Source organism: Daldinia decipiens (assembly GCF_022478715.1).
Source record: "Daldinia decipiens strain CBS 113046 unplaced genomic scaffold F4813scaffold_13, whole genome shotgun sequence".
Lineage (NCBI taxonomy): Eukaryota > Fungi > Ascomycota > Sordariomycetes > Xylariales > Hypoxylaceae > Daldinia > Daldinia decipiens.
In genome coordinates this window covers 298,337-324,329 of record NW_026054556.1, presented here as the reverse complement: position 1 = coordinate 324,329, position 25,993 = coordinate 298,337, and the positions used below count along the sequence as shown (strand labels likewise).

The 25,993-nt window shown below is 39.9% G+C and overlaps 7 protein-coding genes across 7 annotated transcripts; 6 read left to right on the top strand and 1 right to left on the bottom strand.

The window, feature by feature from the left end:
- Positions 1–554: 554 nt before the first annotated feature.
- Positions 555–4,254, top strand: F4813DRAFT_356718 (DUF663-domain-containing protein). Its single transcript, XM_049243022.1, has 3 exons — positions 555–682; positions 729–799; positions 859–4,254. Exons 1-3 carry the CDS (start codon positions 622–624, stop codon positions 4,177–4,179), a joined length of 3,453 nt encoding a protein of 1,150 aa, XP_049100372.1. The 5' UTR covers positions 555–621; the 3' UTR covers positions 4,180–4,254.
- A 383-nt stretch (positions 4,255–4,637) lies between these two features.
- Positions 4,638–6,086, top strand: F4813DRAFT_356711 (uncharacterized protein). The gene is made up of 3 exons (XM_049243021.1): positions 4,638–4,971; positions 5,024–5,234; positions 5,281–6,086. Exons 2-3 carry the CDS (start codon positions 5,192–5,194, stop codon positions 5,850–5,852), a joined length of 615 nt encoding a protein of 204 aa, XP_049100371.1. The 5' UTR covers positions 4,638–4,971; positions 5,024–5,191; the 3' UTR covers positions 5,853–6,086.
- A 5,003-nt stretch (positions 6,087–11,089) lies between these two features.
- On the top strand, positions 11,090–12,192 carry F4813DRAFT_388679 (uncharacterized protein; the record flags this gene model as incomplete). Its single annotated transcript, XM_049246726.1, has 4 exons — positions 11,090–11,311; positions 11,373–11,595; positions 11,696–11,896; positions 11,969–12,192. The coding sequence occupies 4 exons, from the start codon at positions 11,090–11,092 to the stop codon at positions 12,190–12,192; spliced, it is 870 nt and encodes a 289-aa protein (XP_049100370.1).
- A 696-nt stretch (positions 12,193–12,888) lies between these two features.
- Positions 12,889–13,431, bottom strand: F4813DRAFT_356709 (uncharacterized protein). Its single transcript, XM_049243020.1, has 2 exons — positions 13,354–13,431; positions 12,889–13,290 (listed from the first exon to the last, which is right to left on the bottom strand). The coding sequence occupies exon 2, from the start codon at positions 13,100–13,102 to the stop codon at positions 12,941–12,943; it is 162 nt and encodes a 53-aa protein (XP_049100369.1). The 5' UTR covers positions 13,103–13,290; positions 13,354–13,431; the 3' UTR covers positions 12,889–12,940.
- Positions 13,432–16,062: 2,631 nt separating this feature from the next.
- F4813DRAFT_388678 (uncharacterized protein) lies at positions 16,063–18,508 on the top strand (the record flags this gene model as incomplete). The annotated part of the gene is made up of 7 exons (XM_049246725.1): positions 16,063–16,800; positions 17,032–17,046; positions 17,143–17,301; positions 17,361–17,411; positions 17,468–17,945; positions 17,995–18,276; positions 18,348–18,508. 7 exons carry the CDS (start codon positions 16,063–16,065, stop codon positions 18,506–18,508), a joined length of 1,884 nt encoding a protein of 627 aa, XP_049100368.1.
- A 1,488-nt stretch (positions 18,509–19,996) lies between these two features.
- On the top strand, positions 19,997–21,506 carry F4813DRAFT_388677 (uncharacterized protein; the record flags this gene model as incomplete). The annotated part of the gene is made up of 2 exons (XM_049246724.1): positions 19,997–20,628; positions 20,690–21,506. 2 exons carry the CDS (start codon positions 19,997–19,999, stop codon positions 21,504–21,506), a joined length of 1,449 nt encoding a protein of 482 aa, XP_049100367.1.
- Positions 21,507–23,884: 2,378 nt separating this feature from the next.
- Positions 23,885–25,589, top strand: F4813DRAFT_380341 (MFS general substrate transporter; the record flags this gene model as incomplete). The annotated part of the gene is made up of 5 exons (XM_049245555.1): positions 23,885–24,195; positions 24,271–24,582; positions 24,654–24,953; positions 25,004–25,386; positions 25,444–25,589. 5 exons carry the CDS (start codon positions 23,885–23,887, stop codon positions 25,587–25,589), a joined length of 1,452 nt encoding a protein of 483 aa, XP_049100366.1.
- Between the last annotated feature and the right edge of the window lie 404 nt (positions 25,590–25,993).

The window sequence follows — 25,993 nt, the reverse complement described above, 5'->3', positions numbered from 1 at the left end:
GGTTAGGTATGTAGCTTGCGTATACAGTAATACGTACTACCTTGTATTGCTAATACGTCTTAGATTCTGTATATGGAGCCAATAACTCGGTTTGGGCGAGAACTGTTCCCCATGGCATAATCTAGTTCCAAATCGTTTTTATAGGTTTAAGTGAGGTACGCAACACAGCATAAATAGATCCATGTTTACACACGATTTCTTCCGCGCTGCATATAGAGGATAAATAAACCAAGTGTTACTCCCACTAACCATCCGTTTGTGTGATACCTCGGTGTTTATATTTAAAGGTTCTAGGTTACATACCTAGGTTAGGTACGTAGAAAGTTACCTTATGCTGCCTTATCCCATGTCTCTAATTGAGGCCTTAAGCCGCTAGTAACCTACCCTGAAGTAGAATTCAGGGACCCGAAGGTAAGGCCAACCTTGTCCCACTTTATATCAGCTTAGCTCAGGTGCTTACCACATAGATGAACCGAGACCCATTAAAAATATTCTTATCGCTATCGATAAGAACTTACTTGATCAACTAAACATTTTTTTCTTCAATGCGAAGGACTCAAGTCGCTGCAGCATCTTTTACGTGAGCCAAGTTGTTGCGTTCAACGTTGCAAAGTCGCAATCATGGAGCAACAGGCGCACAAACCTCATCGCAAAGCGAAAGAGAAGAAGAAGCCAGCTGGTGGTTAGTATAACCCCAATTGTAATTATTACACTACTAATAGGACCAGATCACAATCCCAAGGCCTTCGCCTTCTCTAGACCCGGTAAACTACAACGCGCAGCTGCGAGGTCTCAAGATGTATGCACAATCTACACAAACGGGATTGATCAGTATCGTAACTAATTTCGCTATAATAGATCAAAGAAAGGCGATTCCACGTCCCTCTCGTCGATCGGGTACCCAGCGAGGCGCCTCCGAGACTCGTAACAATTGTTGGACCGCCTGGCGTTGGGAAAACGACCTTATTAAAGTCGCTCATTCGCAGATATGCAAAGGAGACGATCTCTGAACCTCAAGGGCCCATCACCGTGGTCACATCAAAAAAGCAACGGTTAACCTTTATCGAATGTCCCAATGAACTCGAAGCGATGGTCGACATAGCTAAAGTCGCCGATATCGTCTTGTTAATGATTGACGGAAATTTTGGTTTCGAAATGGAGACTATGGAATTCTTAAATATCCTAGCTGCAACGGGTATGCCTGGCAATGTGTTCGGCATCCTAACCCATCTAGACTTATTCAAAAAACCCCAGGCTCTAAAGGATGCGAAGAAAAGGCTGAAACACAGGTTATGGAGTGAATTATATCAGGGCGCACATCTATTCTATCTATCTGGTGTTATTAATGGGCGGTATCCTGACCGCGAAATTCACAATCTATCTCGCTTCCTTTCTGTCATGAAAAGTCCCCGACCGCTAATTTGGAGGAACTCACATCCCTATGTTATCATAGACAGCTTCCGAGATATTACACACCCTACTCAAATTGAGGAGGACGAAAATTGTGATCGATCAGTTGTTCTTTCAGGGTATCTTCGAGGAACTAACTTCTCGGGTCACAACCAAAAAGTCCATGTTCCTGGTCTAGGTGATTTCTCCGTGTCAGGTATTGAGGCTCTACCCGATCCATGTCCAACGCCAGCTATGGAACAGGCAATTGCGAAAGCAACTGGAAAAACTGGCAGGAGGCGACTGGATGAAAAGGAAAAGAAGCTTCATGCTCCCATGTCAGATAGAAGTGGTCTGAAGATAGATGGTGACGCTATCTGGATTACTAGGGAAAAGGGCTTTAATTTCGATAAAGACGCTGAAGATGGAGAGCGTGGTGAGGGTGAAGAACTCATTATCGGACTCCAAGGAGAAAGGCGGCTGTTAGGTCAGACGGAAGATGGCCTGCAGCTGTTCCGAGGCGGCGAGAAGATAACGAGTATTCCTGAGGAGGAGGACACTGGAAGGAAAAGTCAACGTAATGCACGATTTGCTGCAAGAGATGAGGATGAAGAGGAAACGCCTGACGACGAAGGCTTTGTTAGTGGAGAGGAAGATTTTAATTCGGACGAAGAGCCTGAGTTCAATGAGCAAAAATTGGGCAAAATGTTTAAGGCGTCAGATAAGGACGGTGATGAGGAAGATATCGCATTTGCGGATAGCGACTCAGATCTGGGCTCTATATCAGGCGATGAGGTAGACGACGACGACGACGATGAGGATGAGGATGAGGATGAGGATGAAGAGGATGAGTACGATGGCGCAGAAGAATCCGCACTCAGGTGGAAGGACAACTTAGCTGGGAAGGCACTACTTCGCCATGGCGGCCGTCCATCCTACCGAACAGCAGATCTAGCACGCCTAATGTATGATGAGGCCTTGACAGCCGATGAGGTGCTACAGAGATGGAAAGGAGAGGTTGATGCAGAAGAAGAGGAAGAAAATATTGAAGACTCTGAAGACGAAGATTTTTTCAAGAAGGCAAAGCACGAAGAAGATGCAAGCTCGGAAGACCGCTCAATACCCCTATACGATTATGACCAGTTAGCCACTAAATGGACACTCAACGATAATGTTGAGCAGCTCCGCCAGCGTTTTACAACAGCGACACTTGGCGGAGACGGCGACGATGAAGACGGATTCGATGGGTTTGACGATGAGGATGGGGACGACGACGACGACGAAGGAGACGGCGAGTTTGAAGACCTTGAAACGGGTGAACAGCATAAGGCCGACCCCGCGCCAGAGCCAGCAGAGAGCCTAGAAGCAGAGCGCGAAAGGAACGCTCGGAGGAAAGAAGAGCTGAAATTACGATTTGAGGAGGAAGATCGCGAAGGGTTTAAAAATGACAAGGCTCAAGCTAGACGTGAAGGCGGAGACGACGAAGAGTTTGGTGAAGACGACTGGTATGATGCGCAAAAGGCGCTCATTCAAAAGCAGCTTGACATCAACAATGCCGAGTTTGAAGCTTTGGACGAACGGCAAAGAGTCGCTGTCGAGGGTTTCAAAGCTGGCAAATATGCCAAGATTCTACTTGAAAAGGTTCCTGCAGAGTTCGTTACCAATTTCAACGCTCGGATGCCTATTATAGTCGGAGGTGTGCTCGCTACGGAGGATCGATTTGGGTTTGTCCAGGTCCGTATCAAGCGGCACCGTTGGCACAAGAAAATTCTCAAAACCAACGACCCCCTTATCTTCTCTCTTGGGTGGAGGAGATTCCAAACACTCCCAATATACAGCATTTCGGACTCTCGGACGAGAAATCGTATGCTGAAGTATACGCCGGAGCATATGCACTGCTTTGGCACATTCTACGGTCCTCTAATCGCACCAAATACAGGTTTCGTCTGTTTCCAGTCCTTTTCTTCCACCAACCCAGGCTTTCGAATCGCCGCAACTGGAACCGTTCTAGCTGTTGACGAGTCGACTGAGATTGTGAAGAAGCTCAAACTCACCGGTGCGCCATACAAGATATTCAAGAATACCGCATTCATTAAGGACATGTTCAACAGCTCGCTGGAAATCGCCAAGTTCGAAGGTGCCGCAATCAAAACCGTTTCCGGTATCCGTGGTCAGATCAAGCGCGCCTTATCGAAACCCGATGGGCACTTCCGAGCTACGTTCGAAGACAAGATCCTGATGAGCGATCTGGTATTCCTTCGCGCTTGGTACCCCATCAAGCCGCACCGGTTCTATAATCCGGTCACCAACCTCCTTGGCAACTGGCAGTCGATGCGGTTGACGGGTGAGGTACGACGAGACCAGGGGATTGCAACACCGCAGGATAACAACAGCAAATACCGGCAAATCGAGCGAGCAACACGACACTTCAACGCACTAAAGGTGCCCCGCGCTCTAGCAGCGGAACTACCATTCAAGTCACAAATCATACAGACGAAACCACAGAAACGCAAGACGTACATGCAGAAGCGGGCGGTGGTGCTCGGTGGAGAAGAGCGCAAGGCACGTGACCTACTGCAAAAGCTGACGACGATCCGCAAGGACGCAGTAGCGCGGCGCAAGGCTAAGAAAGACGAGAAGCGCGCCGAATTCAAGAAGAAGATGGAGGAGATGGGTGAGAAGAAGGAGGCGCGGGAACGGAGAGAGAAGCAAGAGTTCTGGCGTAAGGAGGGTAAGAAGAGGAAAGGTGACGGTGACGGAGCGGGGGGTGGGGGGAAGAGGAGGAGGTAATTTTGCTACGTGATGTACATCAGTTAGGCTTAGAGGCTACGATACCGACGAAGGTTTAGAACCCGTACATATTACAGGTACATAATACATATGTTCCTGAGCATTCTAGCTTGTGCGTGCTTAGGACTCTCCGTGCTTAGCCGGGCGTAAGAGTCCGACTACATAATAGTGGCCCCTCCCGTAGCATACATTACGTGCCGCATCGTCTGTGGGCTACCAAAAAGATAGGGATCATGGTCGCGTATACGCGACCACGTACCGTTTCTTTTTGGTACCCTTCTGTGGCCCCACAAGAAGAACAGATTCCGTATAAGGTAGGTAATTTTGATTGCAACAACCTCCATCCAGTCATCTAGGTTATAAAAAAAAGGTGAGAAAAAAAGACGCCCTACGCATATGTATATTGTATAAAATATCAAGGGACAGAGACGTTGCAAAGTATTAAGTTCGAATCAACTAATACCTAAGAGTTGGATCTATAAAAGATCTATTCCGCACCATCATTTAAATTTTAAATAACTACCTGTCTTTATATTCCAATGTCTAGCAGTCTTAACCAGCAAAGTTGCGATATTATGGGGATTCTCGCGGATGCCAGGCGAGATCAAAACACAACAACAACCCTTGACCACAATATTCATGGTTCCGTATCGTCTCTTACCTGGCATCCTGCAAATGTTTCTTTGGTTATGCCAGTTATCTATACTGGGCCATTGCCGCTCCAGCTTCTTGGTGTAGGAGCTCACCTCAATGAAAGCCTCCCTTTTACAGGAAACGGGCATCATTCTCATCCTCAACAAGGTCAGGCTTACACTAATAAATACACTTCATTCATCTAACATACCTCTTCAGGGGTGTTGGCTCATGATATTTCCCACCGAACAAGGCTCGCAAATGGCCTCGCGATGACCGGTGATTCAAATCACTCTAGGATACGATCAAATTATGAAAGTGACGACAACGTCATAAACGATATCAATTTGGATCGTCTTTTGTTTGAGTCCGCGGCTCCATGTTCTATTCAAATTGGAGGCCGCCGCGAGTCTCTAGAGACACTAGCAACTGTCAGCACAGATTCAAGCTCTTCTGAGGCGACCATACACCAGAGTCATCATCATTTATCTGATACCAATAATGGTTCGTTGAAGCCGACCTCTAAATGGGCTATAACCCCCCTCCCTCGCGCAATTGCATATTTTTGGTCATATTTATACTCAATAGCAGACATCAAAGCGATAGTTCGCTTCGCCGTCGTCATCTTCAGCCACCTGATGGGGATCTGGACGGCACTCTCAGTCAGCATAATTCCCGGACGGCCAGACGACGCCCTCCCGTCACTCAACGACGACAGCTACCCAATCATGGTTGCCCAAGTAGCCGCATCAATGCTGTCTCCGCTGCTGTTTACAGTCGTGTCGACTAAGGAAGATATAACAACGCTTCGACAGAAGTTAACCTCTTTTTATTACGTCTTGCTTGTGGTCGGAGTCCTGATGTCGCTTGTATCTCTATTGCTCTACTCGCTTTGGCCTTCGGGATACCGCGTAACTAACATTACTATAATTGCAAGCCTTATGTTCGGTGTCCTCGGCAGCTGGCAGTTCTTGGAGAAGTCCTGGAAGAAGACATCGTCGACAAACGAGGACATCGAGTTGGGCCTGCGACAAGCTTGATACATTTAGTATTTCATACTATTCAGCTTATGCGAGTTTATTTTTATTTTTGTAGGTAGGGTATGGGCTCATCGAGGGAAAATAGTGACTGTTCTGCAAGGTTTATTTAGATTGGATAATGATAGGTAAAGGGTATAAATATGAATACGTGCTAGATTCTGGCTAGGCTTGGAATACTTGTATAGGTTATATTTCGGGTGACGAAATGATATACCAGTACTATAATCGGGTTCCTTTTCTTGTTAGATATCAATTTTAAGTCGGAGGGGGGGGATACGGACCCCCTTTAGATACGGACCCCCTGCAAGATGAGCCAATCATATTTCAAGGTTTTACTAGGGGCCTACTTTTTTTCACGTAAACTCGATGTATTCTTTTTTTTAATATTTTCTTTTCTATTTTTATATTTTACTCCACTTTTAACCAATTAAATTTTTTATTTTAATATTATTGTAAAAACAATCTTTTAATTGGGTGGTTATTTCTAAACGTCACGTGATATTTTTAAAATTGTGTAAAAATATTTTTAGCTTAAACTTAATAAACCAATTAAAAAACGTATTTTTAAAAATAAAATAAAATATTAACGTATACGTATGTTAATTGGCTATGGTTTAAGTCGAATGCGATAGCTTAAAATAGCTAGTGGCTCGGTTAAAGCCCGGGAAGCGGGCTAAAATCAATCCGAGCCTTAATAATAAAAGAGCTAGCAAAGAGCTTAGGCCTAATCGGGAGTACGTTATGCTTAAAATGGCAAACAAAAATCTTTTAACCAATTGTAAGCTGAGAATTTAGCGTCTTCCCTGTAATGTACCACGCTAGGCCTAAAAGGGATAAAATCTACCTACTTTTGACCGGGGGTCCGTATCTAAGGGGGGTCCGTATCCCCCCCCTCCGACTTATTTCTCAGCCCGTTGAGGAGAAATATGTCCAGGGGTTTAACTAGCTCATATGTTAGCCCCTGCGCGAATATAGAACACGGTTCAAACAGTCTTAACTTAAGTACCATAAATATCACACTAGGCATATATATTATTGAGCAAGCTACTGGGATTAAGTTTGATTTATCTCATGGGGTAAAATATTTATAAAAAGTTATAAAATTAAATTACTCAAAAGTATTCCGGATCAATCTCCAATTGCTGGCCGATTCCTTAATTAAAGCGCAACAAAGAAGTACATTGGTAGAAAGCAATACCATAGAGTTATAGGGTGAAAATATGTATTACGGTATCACCGCACAGCTGGTATTGACGTGTATTGAGTCAGGATTCCTCTAGGTTAGCCTGCTATCCCTATTATTGGTCTAACACCTTTTATTCTCTAGCATCTACTTCGCACACCTGTTGTCATATGCAACTGCTTAGTTTAGAGGGTAAGCTACTTTCATATTCTAGCCGACTGTCCTTGCTTTTGTTTTCTTTTATTGTCGGGCTCGCTATCTTACTCTTTGGCCTATATCTTGCCTTGCCCTTATCTAATAGGTGTAGCTCTTAGTAGCACCGTTGGTTTTGGATAGACGACTTTGACAGCTTTACTGAAACATATACACTTTGAAGCCTGTTTAAGGCGGCCACTTAGATTCCATATCTTAAAAGGTTCATGTCGAAAGGCCCAGTCAAGGATATCATTTTTCCCAGTAAGGGTTAGCTTTTATAAAAGTATTAAATCAATTAGTTTTATTATAAAATTGTGAAAACACGTATTTTACTGTTATTTATATAAATTTAATTAATTAATACATTTATAACATTATAAAATATCTTTTAATTATATATGATTTCCTTTTTTTTTTATTTTTTTTTTTATATATGTATTTCTTTATAAAAGTTAATATTTAAGGTTAATAACTGCAACTGCCAAAGAAAAGCAGAAAGGTATGTTACAACGTGATCTACTTACCCATATAAATCGACTTATGACCTTTGTAAACTTTAGGTAGGCTATTGTGGCGCACCGCAAGGATGCCCTTATGTTAGTAAAGACACTTTCTATTAAGTCAAAGCACCCTTACAGGGGCTACCCTAGTAGGGGCTACCTCAAATTTTTAAACCTTTAAAATAAATATTTTAATTTTAATTTAACGTTATTTAATTAAATTAAATTTAATTAATTTATAATTTATTATATTTTAATAATAATATAATCTTTTATTATTAATTTAACTAATAAGGTTTTATCTTTTAAATTAATATTAAAATTATTAATTATAATTATACTACTTAATTTTTAAACCTTTAATTATTCTTTTTTTTTATAATAGTCTTAATATTTATAAATGTTAAATTTAAATTAAATAATACCTTACGCCATTTTTATAACTTTGTATTTATTAATACCTTTTTTAAATATTTGGCGTAAATTTTTATTATAATTAATTTTATAATAATTTTATTAAAGGCTTTATTAATCTTATTAAATAAAAACCTTATTACAAATTTAATAAACGTTATATTAATTTTAAATAATTTTTTAATTAAAATATTAATATTTTATAAATTTAAAGGCGTTATTAAAAGAATTAAAACTATATTTTCGATAAAATTAAATTTTTTTAAGTTAAAAATAAAGTTTGGAAAAATTGGGATAATATTAAAAACCTCTTAAAATATAAATTAATAATTTAATAACTTATTTTAATCTTTAAAATAAATCCCTATAACCTTTTAATTAATCAATATATTATATTTAATTAAATGTTTTTTTTGTATTATTTAATAAATTGTAATAAATTTCTTTTTACCGAAATTAAAAATATAATATAATTAATATACTTTAATAAATTTATAATAATAACCTTATTTTATTAATAAAAATATATTTACATTAATAACTTATAAAATATATAATAAATATATTAAAATAAAAATAATATAAACTTTATTTATAAAATATTCTTAAAAAAATTCTATTATAATATGGCTATTATAACCGTTAAAGATTAATAATTGTTATTATTAACAATTTAATAATTTTGTTTCTTTTAAAAAAACTTTATAAAATCATTTAAATATAATATTATTATTAATTTAATTATTAAAAAACGTAATAAACTTCCAATTTTTAAATTTAATGTTCTCATTATTAAAAAATTATTATTATTATATATATTTACTTATATATATAATAAAGAAATTTAAAAATTAATTATTGTTATTAATATATTTAATAATTAATGTTTAAATTTTATTGTTATAATTTTTAATTATAATACGCTTTTTATAAGCCTTACTAATAATTATCTCGTTATTTTTAACTTTTTCTATAATCCTTATTTTATTAATATTATACGTATACTTAACCGGGATATTTTTAATTTTAAAAACCTTAAATTGGTTGAAAAAAATATTAATATTATTAATTATAATCTTGTTAACTTGTTTATAATTAATTAAATAAATTTTAATTAATTTAATATTAAAATAATAAAATAAAAATTATATATATTAATATTTATCGAAAATATTAGACTAATAATTATAAGCTAATAATTTTTTTACAATATCTTTAAATTAATATAAAGAAAACGTATAATTAATATAATTTAACATAATAGTTTAATTAATTAATTCCTTTTCTTAATACTTTAATAATTTTTAATATTCCTTTAAATAATCGTTTTATATTCTATAACCCAATATTTAATCTGTAAAATAATATTGTAATATAAAATATTTTTTAAACGCCTATCGTAAAAATACGCCGTCGAAAACGTCGTTTATCGCTGCAACACAATACAATTAGGCTAAAAAAATAAGCATTTTAAAATCGTAAAAAAATAAAAATTTAAATAATAAATTTTATTTTTTAATTAATTAAAAACTAATAAAATTATATAATAATTTATATATAGATCTTATTGCGAACATGTTGCGTTTTTGAGGTGGCCCCCACTAGGGTGGCCCCCGTAAGGGTGCTTTGACTTATAATAATTCTTTTCCACTTTAAGAAACCCTACTGCCTATTGCAGATGTTGGTTTGCATAGAAAAAAAGAATGCGGCATAATAACCCTTCCTATACTCAGGGCATATTAAAGCCTTAATAACACGTATCATTTATGTGACAATTCCCTAATTCCATGTAATCCGCGGTGAATGACGCGTTCCCACGATCTTACAACAATCAATCAGATCATCAAGAATTTCATCAATATTGCCTCATATAAAGGCCCTAATAACACATATCAGTTGTGTGACATCTTCATACCAGAATCATTGCATCTCATTATGGGCGTAGTATCATATAATTCACTCTCTTCAGAATGTTCAGGTCTAGTGGCCAACGGCCTCGATCATACCTTTCGGTCACACCCCTCTCAAGATTCAGGAGGGCCTATATCTCCACCTGAGCTCCCAGCCGCGCCGAGGAAATTGGTTGGACAAGCCTGGACGTTCGGCACTGGCCTGAGATACTTATATGCCGCTTGGAAATGGGAAGCCGCGAGTTGATTACTTATCCTAGCTATCCTCATCGTTATATTTGCTACTCTATATCCACACAATGGACACCCGTTACCCCAGTGGCCATTCCGAATCTCGATAAACACTTTGCTTTCGATATACTCTATCATTCTAAGAGCCAGCTTGTCCTTCATTCTTATGTCATGTATTGGCCAGTTCCAGTGGAATTGGTTTGCACAAGCACGCCGTCCGTTGTATGACCTAACTCGATTCGACAACGCGGGACGCGGAGCATGGGGTTCACTACAGCTTCTCTGGGCACAACGCTTACATCAGCCTCTTACTGCCTTGGGTGGCCTTCTTATTATTGCCTCTATAGGAATAGATCCTTCTATACAGCAACTGATAAGTCCATCTGGCTGCAGCGTGGTCATGTCGGATAAAAGGGCTACGTTGCCTCGAACAAACTTCTTTTACGACCCAGCTCGCCCCCCACATGTTTACGATGAATCTAGCATTGGATTTCAGTCGGCATTATTACAGGGAGTTTTTCAACTGGAAACTGCTCTTTTTCAGACCTTTATAGCACTATATGGTACTGTAGTGCTTGCGAGGATATATCTAAAGAAATAACTATAGAATCGTCTTGTGTTACTATTTCTAACAAATCGAGCGATTTAAATATCGACTGCACGGATCATTCCGCCGTCTTCCGCATAATCAAATCCAGTATTCCAAGGAGCAACTCAACACGAACATCACCGGGAATTTCACAGTTGAACGTAACAAATTTTTCTACATCAGACTTCGGGGGCACTTGCTATGGCTATGATAACATGGAAGTGGCTAAGGTTGACACCTTCGTTGGCGAATTTACGAATGAAGATTGGACGGTTTCTGTGGAGATACTCGCCGGAAAAACACCTCTATCAGATAATTACATGGACGTTGTTACCGGAAATCCGATAGCAAGCTGCGAGAACAAAACATTAGTCAACTCGTGGCGCTGTAGAGGGTACGGAGCTGCAACTTGTACAATCCAGCTACAATCCAGCCGTGTGTGCGGGTCTATAATGCTACAGTAGAAGCGGGTCGTCTCACTGAGCGCTGATTCCCCAGTCGACGACTGCGGCCTGGGGTACAGGAGTTTGGATGAATAAAACAGGGAGTGAGACTAATTTTGAGCTCGGAATGATAGATACACACTGTATAACACAGCAAGATATAGACGAATTAGTAGGCAAAGGGTATAGTATTGACAAGACTCATCGATGGCTTCCCTACAACGAATCCTACCCGGAAACCAAGTCGTCACTAACGGACTCCCTTCTTGCTCGAAAATGTTTATAATGGTATGGATTATGTATTTGGGACCGTTATAGGACCAGCAGCCATACGTAAAAATTTCAATGGGGCACTTAAAGCTGCTACGGTAATCATAGGGATCAACGGGCCCATGATATTTGACACATTTGACGGCCCCCAGACTTTGCAACACATATATGATGCTGGGCGCATTGACTTTGACCGCATCCAGCAGACGTTTTCAAGTATTTCTGATTCGTTAACTACGTGGATTCGAACTCACGGTCACGAGAACTATTCGGACCCTGCCGTTGGGCAAGTCTTCCATTACGCAACATGTATACATGTCAGGTGGCTGTGGATGCTGTTTCTATCATCAATAGTAGTATTAACTATGTTACTATTCATAGTAACAGTATACTCTACGGCGCTTAAACAATTTCCGGCTTGGAAAGCTTCTTTTCTTCCCTGGCTTATATACGGGCCTGGAAGCGCTGAAATTTTAGGGGTAGCGGATCAATTGGAAGAGACTTCGTATGGTACTGATGAAATAGAGAATAAGGCTAAGGAGATTACTGTTGTTTGGAAGGCTTTGCCTGAACCACACGTTCAGTTAGAGGCTCGACAAGAATGAATGGCTGTTCACGGCTCGTGTTTGAAATATACCTGGGGCGGTCTTTAAAGGTGATGGCGTCTAGTATAAGATATAAGGTATAAAACATTATAGTTGCTTTTAGTGTATCTCAGGTATTCTCGCGCCACAGTTTTCGAGATTTCGTGCGAATTTTACTGCAACTTTTCTTTTCTTTTTCGTAAAGTTATTAAGGAATGTTTATTACATCTTGTTGACTTTTGCCCGAAGGGCACGACAACTCAATAGACAGCACTAATACTTAATCTGCAAGTACAACCAAGACTTTGATCGCAAGTATGAGCAAGAACAATTCGATTGAAGAAATGCAAATGAGGCCAAATCCAAACCAGTCACAAAGCATAGCAGCCCAGCCGGTGTGAACTTCAACCGTATCATATGTTAACGCTTCAAATAATGTCGAGGCACATGCACAGGCGATGTGCTGCCAGAAAACCGAAACGAACGAACAGAACGTTGCAAGTGACGAGAAGGTTGCGGCCATATAACACTTCAGCCGAGATGGAAATGGGTTTACTTGACGTTCACTTCCCTCCCAGTCCATATCCTCAGTCTCAGTCGGAAACGTTACTATCAACAGAGCCGATATTGACGCAAGAGCAGCGGCAACAAAGCTAACAAGCTGTTAGAGGCAAATACGGTTCAAAACCAAAGGCTTACTAGGTGGTGCGAGGGTTGGGCAAGAGATCTTCAATAAACATGTAAGTTTTAGCAAAATTAAGTACATAACTTATATTAAGGGAAAAGATGTAACTTCATTGCTGAACTTGTCTACAGCCCATACTAAATTAAAGGGGTTCGACTGAGAATCGCTTTTCAAAATGTTTACAACGTCTTGTGTATCGCCTCCACAAGTCCAAGTACCAGACATAAGCTGAATGCATAAGCCCATATGGGATATATTTATCCGCTGAATCGTTTTGTTACTGCGACTAAGAGCATTGGGAAATGCTTCTCCTATACTTGGGTTGATTTGAAGAGGATCCGTCAATGCAGAGGCAGACTTCGTTTTGTACGAAAGAGATAGTAAATAGACATTTCTTAAGTCATTTGATGAGGAGCAACCGGCCAGAAGGACAGCTGCCATAATTATCATAGTTGTTAGTATTTATCAAACAGTCAAAATATTGAGATATTACGAACACCATAGAATAATTACTAGGATTTGAAGGAAAAGGCGTTCATATTGAGAAGGGGGGATTGTAAACTCAGACCTTTAGGTTCATATCGAGACTGCAGGGCCTGAAAAATGACGGGAGGTAAAATACGTCGAGCTGATGGTCGAGCTGATGCAGATCTGTCCCGATACGTGAGGGGAGTGGCTTGTGTCATTATCCTATTGACCGTCAGGCATGAGCTATTAGCCAATAGCTTCAGAAAGTTAGGCTCGCTACCGGAAGACCCCTATACCTCTTGCACGATCTAATCTATATAATCTACAACAACCAAGATAAGATCTTAGAATAGGCATAGTTCACATAAAATACACACTTACGAGGGGCTATTATAACTTGATTAGGAAGGTTTCCCCCTTTAAACCAAAAGAAATAGCTTAATAAACAATATTTATACATATTAAATTATTTAGCTTTAAAATTCATAGAACGCCACGTCCGTAACCTGTAAGTATTGAATATAACAACACAAGCTAGCTTAGGTGCTTATTATGTAGGTATATATTGCGTAGCATAAGCGGGCGCAACCCGCTTCCATATTAAAATATAGTCTAAGGTACTGAGATAAATAAAAGCCACCTATCTTACCTATATAAAGTAAAATATAAGCCTGGCAAGCTTAAACTTGTTCCTAACTATTTATTATTATACGGATTCATACTCATTTTCATTTTGAGCTACAGGTATTTACATAGAGCAAGCTTCCCATAGCTAGGTTCCCCTTTTTATTCATTAGTATAGGTAAGTCAAAGCACCCTTACGGGGGCCACCCTAGTGGGGGCCACCTCAAAAACGCAACGCGTTTGCAATGAAGTTTACATATAAATTATTATATAATTTTATCAATTTTTAGTTAATTAAAAAATAAAATTTATCATTTAAATCCTTATTTTTTTACGATTTTAAAATACCTATTTTCTTAACTTAATTACATTGCGCTACAATAATAAACAACGTTCTCAACAGCGTATCCTTGCGGTAAACGTTTAAAAAATACTTTATATTATAATACTACCTTACAAACCAAATATTAGGCTGTAAAATATAAAACGATTATTTAAAAGAACGTTAGAAGCTATTGAAATATTAAGAAAAAGAATTAGTTGATTGGGCCGTTACGTTAAGCCATATTAACTATATGCCTTTTTTATATCGATTTAAAGATATTATAAGAAAACTATTAACCTACAATTACCGGCTTAATATCCTCGGTAAATATTAATATATATAATTTTTATCTTATTATCTTAATATTAAATTAATTAGGGTTTATTTAATCGATTATAAATAAATTAATAAGGTTATAATTAATAATATTAATATCTTTTTTAACCAACTTAAAGCCTTTAGGATCAAGAATATCCTAACCAGGCATACGTACAACGCTAATAAGATAGAAATTATAAAAAGGGTTAGGAATAATAGGATAGTTATTAATAAGGCTTATAAAAAACGTATCGTGGTTAAAGACTATAATAATAAAACCTAGATATCGATTATTAAATATATTAATAGTAACGGCTGATTTCTGAATCCCCTTATTATATATATAGGTAAATATATATAATAATAGTGATTTCTTAACGATAAAGACGTTAAATTTAAAGGTTAAAAATTCATTACATTTCCTAATAATTAAATTAATAATAATATTATATTTAAATAACTTCGTAAAATCTTTTTAAAAAAAATAAAGCCATTAAATCGTTAACAATAGCAATTATTAATTTTTAACAGCTATAATAACTATACCATAATAGAATTCCTTTAAGAATACTTTATAAATAAAATCTACATTATTTTTATTCCAATACACTCATCGTACGTTTTATAAATTACTAACGTGGATATATTTTTATTAATAAAATAAAACTATTATTATAAACTTATTAAAATATACCAATTATATTATATTTCTAATCCTAATAAAAAGAAATTTATTATAATTTATTAAATAGTACAAAAAAAACGTTTAACCAAATATAATATATTAATTAACTAGAAGATTATGGAGATTTATTCTAAAGATTAAAATAAACTGTTAAATCATCAACTTATACTCCAAGAAATTCCCAATACTACCCTAACCCTTCTAAGCCTTATTTCTAACCTAAAAAAACCTAATTTTATTAAAAATATAATTCCAATCCTTTTAACAACGCCTTTAAATTTATAAAATATTAATATTTTAATTAAAGAACTATCCAAGATTAATATAATATTTATTAAATCTACAATAAGGTTTTTATTTAATAAAATTGGTAAAGTTTTCGATAAAACTACTATAAAATTAGCCATAACAAAGGCCTACGTTAAATATTTAAAAAAAATATTAGTAAATACAAAACTATAAAAACGGCGTAAGATATTACCTAACCCAAATTCAACATTTATAAATATTAAGGTTATTATAAAAAAAAAAGTAATTAAAAACCTAAAAATTAGATAGTATAATTACAATTAACAATTCCAATACCAATTTAGAAAATAAAACCTCGTTAATTAAATTAATAGTAAAGGACTATATCATCGTTAAAATATAACAAATTATAAATTAATTAAATTTAATTTAATTAAATAATATTAAATTGAAATTAAAGTACTTATTTTGAAGGTCTAAAAATTTGAGGTGGCCCCCACTAGGGTGGCCCCTGTAAGGGTGCTTTGACTTACTCCAATGGATAATACCTCGTCACCAGATGGAATACGTGATTCGGTCCTAGACAGCTCTGCTAGGCTGTTTTCATCAATAGTGAACGGCGACGAGGGTTTGTTTCGCTCGCTGTTTAGGGAGATGAGCCCTCCACACAGGATTGGGTCAGACTTAGAAATAACACTGCTACAATCAGCTATTCAAAACAGCCGCCCCGGTATAGCTCGTATCCTCCTGGATAGTGGTGTCCCTTTTGATGGATACGGCATCAACGGCAAAACATGTTTACAGCTTGCAGTCGACCTGGGTTTCTACGATATAGCAGAACTCCTGCTTGAGCGCGGTGCAAACACTGAGCTGACCATTGGAAACGGTCCCCTACTTCTCCACCAAGCTGTCGAAAAAGATGATCTTGAAACAACAAAAGTCCTGTTAAACTGGGGGGCTGATGTACATGTCAAAAACCAGTCTACCTTCAGCCCCTTGATGGTTGCAGTTGAAAGAAGAAACGTTTCAATGGTTCGGCTCCTTTTGCACCATGGCGCAGACTATAGTACGAGGAGTGATAGTGATCTGTCTGCTATAGACCTAGCCCGTGGGTCAGAAGAAATGACAAGGATGTTGGTTAATAGCCATTTTCTTGAGGGGCCTTCTATTTCGCATTCTATAGAGACGACAGGGGCCGTCATCTCAGATACAGCCAACGTACCCCAAGCTCCATATCATAATCTTGACAAAATGACAGCATGCCATGGATTTAGAGTAAGCATTACTGACTTTTTCATTGGTGAAACCGAGAGGCGAGTTGAGGTATTAGCCTCCATCTATGAAGCCCTATACGGAATAGGACCGACGAATTTAATGAAAGAAGCAACACCTAGTATTCCCAACAATCCACTTGGCTTTAGGTAGTATCATCTCCTCTCTAATAACGTAAGTTCGCACAAGGTTATTTATATCTTTACTTAGCTCCTTACTAACTAGAACACATAGCTTGAATGGGTTGGTGTAAGTTATCCCACCATTCGTACTGTATACGAGATTTGAGGCTTTAGTTTCCCCCCCCTTCTGCTACACAATAGCTTAATATTTTGCAAAACATAGGTGCTTCTTACAAGACACTTGACAGAGGCTGGAAATGAGCTATATCTCCTCCCTGAAGATGATAAAACTCGTCTTGGAATACAATCTTTACAGGGCCCCAACCACTCGATTGGCACCGCACTTCCTGCGTCAAAACGACCCGGTTGCCACATATTGAAGGTTTGAGGACTGAGAAAGATATGGCTTAGACTAAGCTAATGCATCATACCTATCAACAGAAAAAGCTAAATAACCACGTGGATGATAATATCTACCACTTTGCTTTGTTTGTAAGTCATCGCATGATACAAATTTCGTGTTGAGGTTTCGCTGAGGTTTCGATCAGGTCCCATTCCTTCATTTTGATACGGTAGATGGAGTGTCTTTGATGTCGAAGGTAGTGCGTCAGTCATTCACATGCCCGTCTAACCCGCTAGAGAACCATTCGAATATATCCAATACATCGGGGTATTATACGGCTAGGTCCACAAATGCTCAGTTATCCGGCAATGCTTCAATGAACAGGGACCTGCAGCAAATGAATGAAGGTGGCTCTAATACTACACCACGAATATCACCAGGACATACAGCACTGACCTCATCAAATTTGCACGAATGTCTAATTGAAGGTTACCTCAGACCCGAATCTTCAAGTCGTGGATCTACTTTACAATTAAGACAGACGCTTGATCAATACTTTTATACTCACCTGGATACCTCTCCTCAGAGAGACAAGGATCAAGTCGTGTCACGGTTCACTGCCGAGCACCGAGTACCCAAGCTTTTTATGGTAGATCAGCTCTGGCTATGGATTATTAACGGCGGTGGGTACATTGTTATATCTGGACCTATTGCCTCTAATTCTGTCGCTAGATACCCTTATTAGTTGCCTCCCCACGCCTTGCAAATACTCGGAGGGTTTTCTCATATCAGAGCTATATAACCAATCCAGGAGTGAAGGCTCTGGGACAATTGAAGAAAACCCTCTTGGTATTTATAGTATAATACGGGACCATCTTCGCACAATCCATAGAGCGCCGATTACGTTTGTTTATGGGATGGCGGACTTGATCATGAAGGCCTGCATCAATATTTTCGGCCCTGAGAAAGTACCCGGACACTCCCAATTCTTTGATTTCTTTGAGGCATCTCTCGGTAGAACTGCATGCCATATTAAGACACGGTGATCATAAATATTTAAGCTGACATGCGCTTTATATAGGCAGATCAAACCATGGGGTTGCTTAGAGATTTCCGTGCTTTTACCACACGTAGGGTCTTGGACAGCGACGACGCATACTGCCCAGACTTAATCGCAGAGGCGGGAATGCTAGTCGAAGTGGAAGATATTCACGACGAGCTAAATATTCTGAATATGATCCTGTAGGATCAGCAAGTAGTTCTAGAAGATATTGCGAAAACCTTCAAGCTCGCTAACGTTGAATGCTCGACTGCTCGGCTTACATCCTCGAGGCAGAACCGCGTCGTAGAGAGTGCCCAAACCAGCTCCCGCTTTCGTTTATGGCTACATTCTTCGCTATCCATATCGACGTGTTCCCAAAGAATAATCAGGGTGACCTTGAGCTAGGATACGTTCTAAAATAGATGCGTAAGTATAGCGTTTTGGACAAATTATTATATACTACAATGCTAAAAGGTAACTGCCTACCTATAGTCAGCATATCTGCTGGATTGTCAATCCCGTTTATCTTTATCGCGTTCAACCAGCGCCTGGTATGATACTCTTTTACCGCCTCTGCTGGTATCTATATTCCATCCGTGGTAGGCCCTGGGAGAGAAGAGAAAGACCAAATTACCTAGAGCAGGCGTGGAAAACGTTAGCAACGGTCAAGGAACGGGATGCATTACTAGCAGTCATAGAAGAATTCCAGGCTTAGGTGATATCCAACCTAGGGAAATATCCAAGTAGAACGCTACCACTTCCGTTTACTGGAGTATTCTCTGGTAGAGTTAATGAATATAAAACAGTACATATAAGTATCTACATAAAGTGCATAAACAGACACTCACTTACTTAAATGTTGATGATCCTTCAGTTGAATTTAAAGAGCAAATGGCCTGACCCTATCAATTCAATATATAAATTACAGGAGAGAGTACTCGTTTAAATTATATGAGTAGGTAAGGAGGTTGATTTTCATAGTTAAGCCTATCAAAATTCAACATACGGAATAATTAGTTCATAAAGAAAAGAATAATGTTTAGTCTGTCTCGCTTCTTAGATATCTTAAATATGACATGGAAGATCACCTTCGTTAGGTACCTAGGTAGCTAGCTTTATCTCTGAATTATTCCTTTATACGAAGCGCCGCTCCTTATTCGAGAAGTCCGTTTATGTAAATGTTAATGCCCCGCCTTTATTTATGGCTGTTAAATCTAAAACAGGCCGTTTCACAGGTACCTAGATCCTTGAAATCTGGTGCAGCACGTGCCATCGGAGGCCTGACAATGTACTTACTGTATAATGAATGTACTTCGTACTTTAAGTACTTCAATACTGTAAGCAAAGCAGAAGCAGTTATCAATTCGTCCATCGTCTTGGCAAAGAACAACGCAGCAGCAGCGCGCCAAGTGGATGGATTTATGAATTGGCCAAGCCATAAGCTAATAAGCTATGGGGTAGGTAATAAATCATTTATTCATATTTTCTTATTGTTTCACTACGCTGGGGCTGATGCATTGAACTCATAAGCGCCAGACATTTATTTGCTTTTCTGTCTTATTTTTCTCTATTTACCTACTTTCTTTCTCACCAGCGTCAGATTCATTTATTACTTTCTTTTTTTCTTTTGCTCTCCTATTCCCCGCTTGTCCTCTTTATGGTACCGAAACAAAACTAGTTGGAAGCTTCGTGATGACGGCAAACGGCGAAGGTGTTATCGGGGGTCGCGAGAAAATTACACGACGTTCCCAGACCAACAAGCAAGCATCGGCACTTCCTCAGACTCGACAAGAGACCATGGGTAGCCCAGAGGGTGGGATCCGCGGCCTGGTACGCATTAAGTCGGCAGGGGAATCAGGACGAAGGGGCATACATCCTCTCCAATTCATAGCAATCATTTGGCGATCTACTAGTTGGATATCGAGGGCTGTAAACATCCTCTGGCCTTTCGTACCCGCTGCAATCGCTCTCCATTTCGCGGTTCATGAAGGCTATGATATACTCAAGTTCAGCTTGGCGTATATCGCCATGGTTCCATGCGCAAATCTCATTGGATTCGCTGGCCAGGAGCTAGCTAGGAAGATGCCGCATATGCTTGGTGTTCTCGTCGAGACCACCATTGGATCCATCGTCGAGATTATTTTATTCATGGTTCTGCTTCGTAAAAACCAGTACTACGTTATTCAAGCTGCCATTCTCGGATCTATTTTAGCTAATATGCTACTATGCTTGGGATTGTGTTTCTTTACCGCTGGTCTACGACGAGAAGAGGCTACGTTTCACGGTGCTGTCAGCGAAGTTGGCTCGAACCTCCTACTTATTGCGTACGCCTATGCCCTAATCCCAGTCCTGCTCTAAATTTTATTGAATGCTAACACCTCCCAGCGGTCTTGGCCTAGCGATCCCTACAGTTTTCCAACGCTCAATCAACAGTACAGGCTACAACCTTACCACAGAAGAGATTGATGATAGGATCCTCAATATTTCACGCATCATTTCAATCCTTCTCCTTATCGCATATGGCGTCTTCCTCTTCTTTCAGATGCATACCCACCACGGCATCTACGACGCTGTGTTCGAGCATGACGAGGAACGAGACGCCGATGGTCACAAGGACCGGGCGAAAGCCAAGTTAACATTTACGGAGTGTATCCTGGCACTAACCATTTCGGTAGCCCTTGTAACGTTGATTGCCATTGCATTAGTCGACCAGATTGCGCCTATTGTGGAACAGGGTCACGTTTCCGACCCCTTCATGGGTTTGATTTTGGTTCCTCTGGTCGAAAAAGCTGCTGAACACTTAACGGCTATCGACGAGGCCTGGGATAATCAGATTAATTTTGCCCTTACACATTGTATTGGTGCTACCATCCAAACCGCCATGCTAAATGCGCCATTGGTTGTTATTGTCGGATGGGGTTATGACTTCCCGATGGACCTTAACTTTGAAATTTTCGATATTGTCATGTTGATTCTCGCTATTATCACTGTTGGAAACTTCCTAAGGGACCAGAAGAGCGACTATCTAGAGGGCTTCTTATGCATTATCATCTATGTCGCCATCGCCGTGGCCGCCTATTACTTTCCGAACCCCCACGAGGCGGCGGGCCATGGAGCGAGTAGTGAAGGGGGACAAGAAGCAACCGGTGAGGTTGCTGGCGAGGCCGCCGCTCACGTGGCAAGGTACCTAGGACTCTCTTAGCCGAGTTCGTAGGATATCGTAGTATGCATTTACCAAGTTTGGCGTTGGACAACATCGGTTAAAACTATCGCATCTCCACAGTGAAACCCGTGGATTCAGGAGTTCCCTCGTTACTACGGAGTCAATACTTTACAGGTTCGACGATCGATACAAATTCTTTCTGGTCTTAGATGGCCATTTACTATCTTTATCCTAAAATTTGGTTGGATAATTTTAAATATGCATTAGCGAAGGTATGGGTTAAAGTGATTCTCATATTTAAACGAGAGATTGTGTTGCGAGTGTGCAAAGATCAGGTAGCGGAATAACAAAATAGGAATCAAGGAAAGTCATAATGAGTACGTACGAACGATGAAGAATATTTACTGATCTCAACTGTTGTATCAAATGGAACCTAACTCAGCTTCCCCGGATCAATTATAAAAGTAGGCGGAAACGTAACGGGTAGGGATAACGTACCTAGGTATCCACTAATGAACCGTTCATCGTGTAAGTGAGGTACGCTGCGACGTCAGCTAGCCAATACGTTTTCTTAGACAACATACAACATATTAGTTACACTGAAGGGAACCGCCCATGCAAACATGTTGTCAAACAATATGTACTTTCCCCCGTCAATAGATTCAATCCCGGCTAGTTGTACAACACTCTTATCCAATCATGGTTAACGATGCAAGCTAGAGTCAACCCTTTTAGCAATTGACGAAATTAGAGTACGTATACCTAGCCTAAGCCTTCAACGTTAACGTTATACCAATGCTGGTTGAGCTTATTCCAACTACCTTCCTTACCATAATATTCATATATAATACGTACAATGATCGATGGTTTATGTTTATTTCATACACATCTTATTATCTGTGTATTCGTATCATGCCGTTAGAGATAACACTATAAGATATCGTCTATACCTTAGGTAGGTTAGGTATGTTGCACATTATATAAGTCTATTGCTTAAGAACCTGTGTGCGACGTAGCTGTATAAGCTAAAACCCGTCATATTGACCTTTACGAAAACACCTAACTAAGGCATGGAATGTTAGCACCCATCATTGTCATTGTCATTCTCATCTCATAGTACTAAAGTCAGTCAACCATAATAAAAATGTTCTAGAGAGGGACTACGTAGCTATTTTCTACCTATACCGGCATCAATAAAAGAAAACATATATATCATTCCTAGGCATACGTGACATGAGGCGAACCCAGTTCTCTATCATCCGAGTACTTCTATGTCTACGTAAGGGGGGCCTGATCCCAGAGGAAAATATGCATACCTAGGTATAGATAGGTACCTACCTGCTCATGTAAACCTAATGCTAAACATGTGTGTTGAGATACGAGGAACTAGTTATAATATTTGTAAGTATTTGAACGATTATGACTCCTAATTAGAGGCTAATGACCTTCAATAAACCCATCCATTGATCGTCTTGTATATGCGATCCTGTTATGGTCTCCTGATAGATAAGTAGAGTTCAAGTAGTACTTATAATAATCGTGTATGTTTATGATATCTTCCATGCTATCATGGGGTCTTAGATGGTATAGACAACTATGGATATTAAGCTCCGGGGCCATGTTCGAAGAGATAGTTAGGTCTGATCTCAGTCAGTTTTGACATTGATTAGGACGTAAGCACCGATAATTTAAGTACCCGTCATACCTTCATTCCTACCATTGCTTTACCCCCCGGAAATTTTCCGTAGAGTAGTACGAAATATTGTACGAGGCGCTAGGCTGAAGACTCAGTAGCTTGGTGATAGAAAATAACTCGGAGTTAAGCACCTAATATTACTAGTGTACCGCCCATGAACTTATCATGTCATGAATATTAGCATAGATATGTCTTATCCATGGACGTTCTCGAGCTGACTATCTTGCAATGAGGATAGTTTTCACCTATGTAGTCTAGCAATTTTCTGTGGTATCATCAAGCCGGCGTGACCGATCCATCCGAGTTACGGAAATAAGGCCTGAACAGCCTGCTGGACCAATTAAACTACGAATCCGTAGTCTAGCTTTGTTAATGTGGACGTCATTCGACGCCTTAACCCGAATTCCGAGCCGACACCCCTACATATGTGCAGGGCGACCCAATCTAATGATAAGCGTATGGGATATCTGATTGGGCCCAAGTCGGTGGGCCAGGGAGAATTTCGTAGATCCCCTTGTTCTCGGTGGCTTTCAATTATCTTGATGTGGTATTATTCAGGTTCTAGTAAGATTTGCAGGTTGCTGACATCCGCCCCTGAGTGTGCTGATGTTAGTGGATATGTACGTAATGTAGCGCATAGCTCTCAACTTCCAGCTGGTAGCCAAAATCTCTTCATGAATTCGTCAGATGAAGCGATCCTCACGTAGCTATCGCAAGGAGAATGGAAGAGAAGGCCGAGCAACCGACTACACATGCCCCTGATTCGGACACAGATGCGGCGCTCTCTGCCCTTCAGAAAGTCGAGTTTAGTAGCGCATCTCACCCCATTCACTGGAGTTCGATAAAGAAATGGTCCATCATCGCCGTGTACTGCTTGCTTCAAGTATTCATTACCCTCTCGACCACGACCTACGTCAGCGCCGAGTTTCTCGTCCAGGAGAAGTATGGCGGGTCTACTCAAGTAGTAGCTCTTGGTCAGAGCATGTTCATCGTAGGGACAGCTGTCGGGCCAGCCTTTTTAGGCCCTCTATCGTATGTGTGTCCTTAGTATTGCTGCTATTAAAAACAGGTCGATTCCTTTTATAAAAGCTAAATAGTATTTTCTAGTGATATCGGAGGACGAAAATGGATTTATGTGGTGTCCATCGGCGTCTATGCGATTCTGAACATCGGCACGGCATTGGCGCGCAACTTACCAATGCTGATCATCTTTCAATTCCTCTGCGGAGCTGCTGGGAGCACGGCTCTCTCCAATGTGGCTGGCACTATTGCTGATCTCTTTGGCGATTTGGATGGAGCTGGTCAGCCTATGGCGCTGTTCGTGATGTCGGCAAATTATGGCCCAAGCATAGGCTCTCCTATTGGAGAATTGATTGCTGAGAACGAGCACCTGGGACTGCCGTGGATATTCTGGATCAAGTGAGTCTGCGCTCGGAAACTTGCTCCATGATGGGCGAGCTTTAGGGACACTTGGTTCTGACCTCAGATAGCGTTATCATCGCTGGTGGTTTTGCCATCATCATGTGCTTCATTCCAGAAACGTTACCACGGATGGTCATTAGTAAAGCGGCCAAGGCACACAACTCATCGGATCCAACCGAACTCGTTGTTATGGAAGAACGTATTGATGTCCTTCGGGAAATGCGGTTTGTCACTTCAATGGCATTTCGCATTATGCTGACCGAGCCCATCGTCACCTTCTTGGGCATCTACAATGGGTTTGCTTATGGGCTGCTCTACTTATATCTAGATGGAGTATTTGATGTCTTCGTAGTCAATAACGGGCTATCGTAAGTATCTCCCATCTTAGCTAGAAGGATATCGACTCTAACTGGACCAGATATATGTCAGCTGATTTGACATTTCTTAATTTCGTCGTCAGCGTAACCATCATGTTCGCGTTTGTGCCGGTTCAGACCTGGTTTTATAAGCGCGACCGTATGAGGAACGGTGGTATCGGTCGCCCAGAAGCGAGATTCTTGACTTCGCTCTTATTCGTCTGGGGCTTCCCGATATCCCTCCTATGGTTCGCTTTTACCTGCGACGGAAGCGTGTCGTTTTGGTCGCCCGTAATAGCAGGTGGTCTGTTAGGCTTCTGTGACCCGTTACTGTGGCTCAGTATGCTTAATTATATCGCTGATTCCTATACTAATGTTGCTGCGTCGGCGATAGCTGCATTTTTGATACCGTCTTTTCTGATTGCGGCTGCTTGTTGCCATATAGGTGAGTGTTTTCCAATGCAAATCGTTTTCCGAGTTGCCCTAACGTGTGGAAATGCAGGCATCGTCATGTTTCATAATCTAGGTGCTAAGTGGGCGATGGCGACGTTAGGTTTCATCTCGTTTGGCCTTGTAGCATTGGTCTACGTCTTATACTTTTTCGGTGCGAGAATTCGAGCTCGGTCGAAGCTGGCTAGGAAACACTGAGGATAATTGGTATGAGATTAGGTACCTAGGTACCTACCTACAAGGTAAAGTCTAGACGGGCAGCTTGTGAATGATCCATGCTGTTGAATTTCATATGAATCCCTCTTATTGCATATCTATCTTCTAGTAAATGCTTAAGCGATGTTTCAATTTATTAAGATATTGTTCCTTTTGCTGCAAAGCCGTTCTAGTTGCATGCATTAGTCTCTAATGTTCACCTTCCCCTGCAGTCTTAGGTAGATTAGGGCCGATCTAGAATTACATGTGCATAGGTACCTAACCTAGTTCTAGCTAGCTGCGCCGCAACTTAAAATCCGAACTAAATCTCATTGTCGGATTTTAAGGGCTGCCTAGATCACAATGTTGATGCTACTTACCGTTGGATGATTATTAGTGAGTCACTA

Bases quoted from the DNA above. Each gene is read 5' to 3' on its own strand.
- F4813DRAFT_356718 (XM_049243022.1), top strand. From the start codon at position 622: ATGGAGCAACAGGCGCACAAACCTCATCGCAAAGCGAAAGAGAAGAAG. The intron at 683-728 runs GTTAGTATAACC...TAATAGGACCAG, and splicing joins GAAGAAGAAGCCAGCTGGTG to ATCACAATCCCAAGGCCTTC. The intron at 800-858 runs GTATGCACAATC...TCGCTATAATAG, and splicing joins CAGCTGCGAGGTCTCAAGAT to ATCAAAGAAAGGCGATTCCA.
- F4813DRAFT_356711 (XM_049243021.1), top strand. From the start codon at position 5,192: ATGTTCTATTCAAATTGGAGGCCGCCGCGAGTCTCTAGAGACA. The intron at 5,235-5,280 runs CTAGCAACTGTC...AGGCGACCATAC, and splicing joins GCCGCGAGTCTCTAGAGACA to ACCAGAGTCATCATCATTTA.
- F4813DRAFT_356709 (XM_049243020.1), bottom strand. From the start codon at position 13,102: ATGGGCTTATGCATTCAGCTTATGTCTGGTACTTGGACTTGTGGAGGC.